General features: G+C 29.7%; 1 protein-coding gene across 1 annotated transcript; it reads right to left on the minus strand.

Moving 5' to 3' along the window:
• Nucleotides 1–360: 360 nt before the first annotated feature.
• Nucleotides 361–894, minus strand: LOC143583791 (uncharacterized). Its single transcript, XM_077066003.1, has one exon. The coding sequence runs from the start codon at nt 892–894 to the stop codon at nt 361–363; it is 534 nt and encodes a 177-aa protein (XP_076922118.1).
• Nucleotides 895–1,122: the final 228 nt, after the last annotated feature.

Here is a 1,122-nt window from a genome sequence, read left to right on the forward strand (position 1 = left end):
TGATCATCAATTTTGTCTAAGACATCTTTGATAATTTTTGCAGCAATGACTTCTAGATTTTCTTTAGTAGCCATGTTGTCTATTTTATTAATTAATTCTTTGATTAATTCTTCTATTTTTACGAGCGAACTCATATGGAAGATATTACTGTCATTCTTCTTTTGAGATTTTTAATTTCATTCTTTGCAGTAATGATTTTCTTTTCTAGGATTTTTATATTAAGAGTTCTTTTGTCATAACTTAACATAAAGTTTGTTTTTTGCTCATTTATTCTTGCTGAATATATGATTATTTCTGCTTCTTTATGAATAATTTCTTCTTCTAAAGTAGCAATAGCGTTTAAAATTAGTTTTGAGGACATTATATCCCAACAACTTCTTTTAAAATTTCTCCGTACTTATCTATCCTTTCAGACATAGACCTCATTAATTGGAGTTCACTGTTACCAGCTTCTCTTAATTGTGAAGAGGTTCCAGCATAACTATGTCTTGGTTTAGACACAAGTATTTGTTTATTTCGAGCAATATCGATTGCCCAATTTTCTCGTAACTGTGAAGGTTCTGAGAACTTACTTCCTTCTACGGTTCCGATTTCTGAAAATACATCTTCTATAGCTATATTTTCTTTTTCTTTATACTCAATTGAATGGGTACTATTTGTTAAAGCATATGAGATTAAATAATTAATCGTAAATACTTTATTTCCTGGTTCCATCAGATCGGTTCTTTCACATTGATGTATGAAACTTAATGTTTTATCGAAATCTTTTGAATCTCGATGTAAGGCAAATTTAGGATAAACAGTAAACATAAATTTACCATATGCTAAATTTCCTTGTATAGCTCCTAAGAGAGCATCTTGTCTATTGATAATTCTATTATCAACTAGAGCCATTTTTATTGGAAAGTTAATTCCATCTCTGAATTGCGCTTTTAGGAGAATTTTTACAGCGCCAATATGTACCATAGAGAGGGACTTTCTTAATTCTGGTTTTATTTGCAAAAGTCTTTTTGCAATTTCTCCCTTTGTTAGAAGTGGTAAATACACTTCTCCAGATGTATCTCTTATATCCACTGAGATTTCTTCAGTGTTGAAACAATAAAAGATTTTATTTTTTCTAGT

The sequence above is a fragment of the Bidens hawaiensis genome, unplaced genomic scaffold, assembly GCF_021521415.1.
Source record: "Bidens hawaiensis isolate Kalapana, Puna unplaced genomic scaffold, B.hawaiensis_p1.1 tig00032526_1, whole genome shotgun sequence".
Lineage (NCBI taxonomy): Eukaryota > Viridiplantae > Streptophyta > Magnoliopsida > Asterales > Asteraceae > Bidens > Bidens hawaiensis.

Excerpts from the sequence above, each read along its gene's own strand:
- LOC143583791 (XM_077066003.1), bottom strand. The coding sequence starts at position 894 with ATGGCTCTAGTTGATAATAGAATTATCAATAGACAAGATGCTCTCTTA.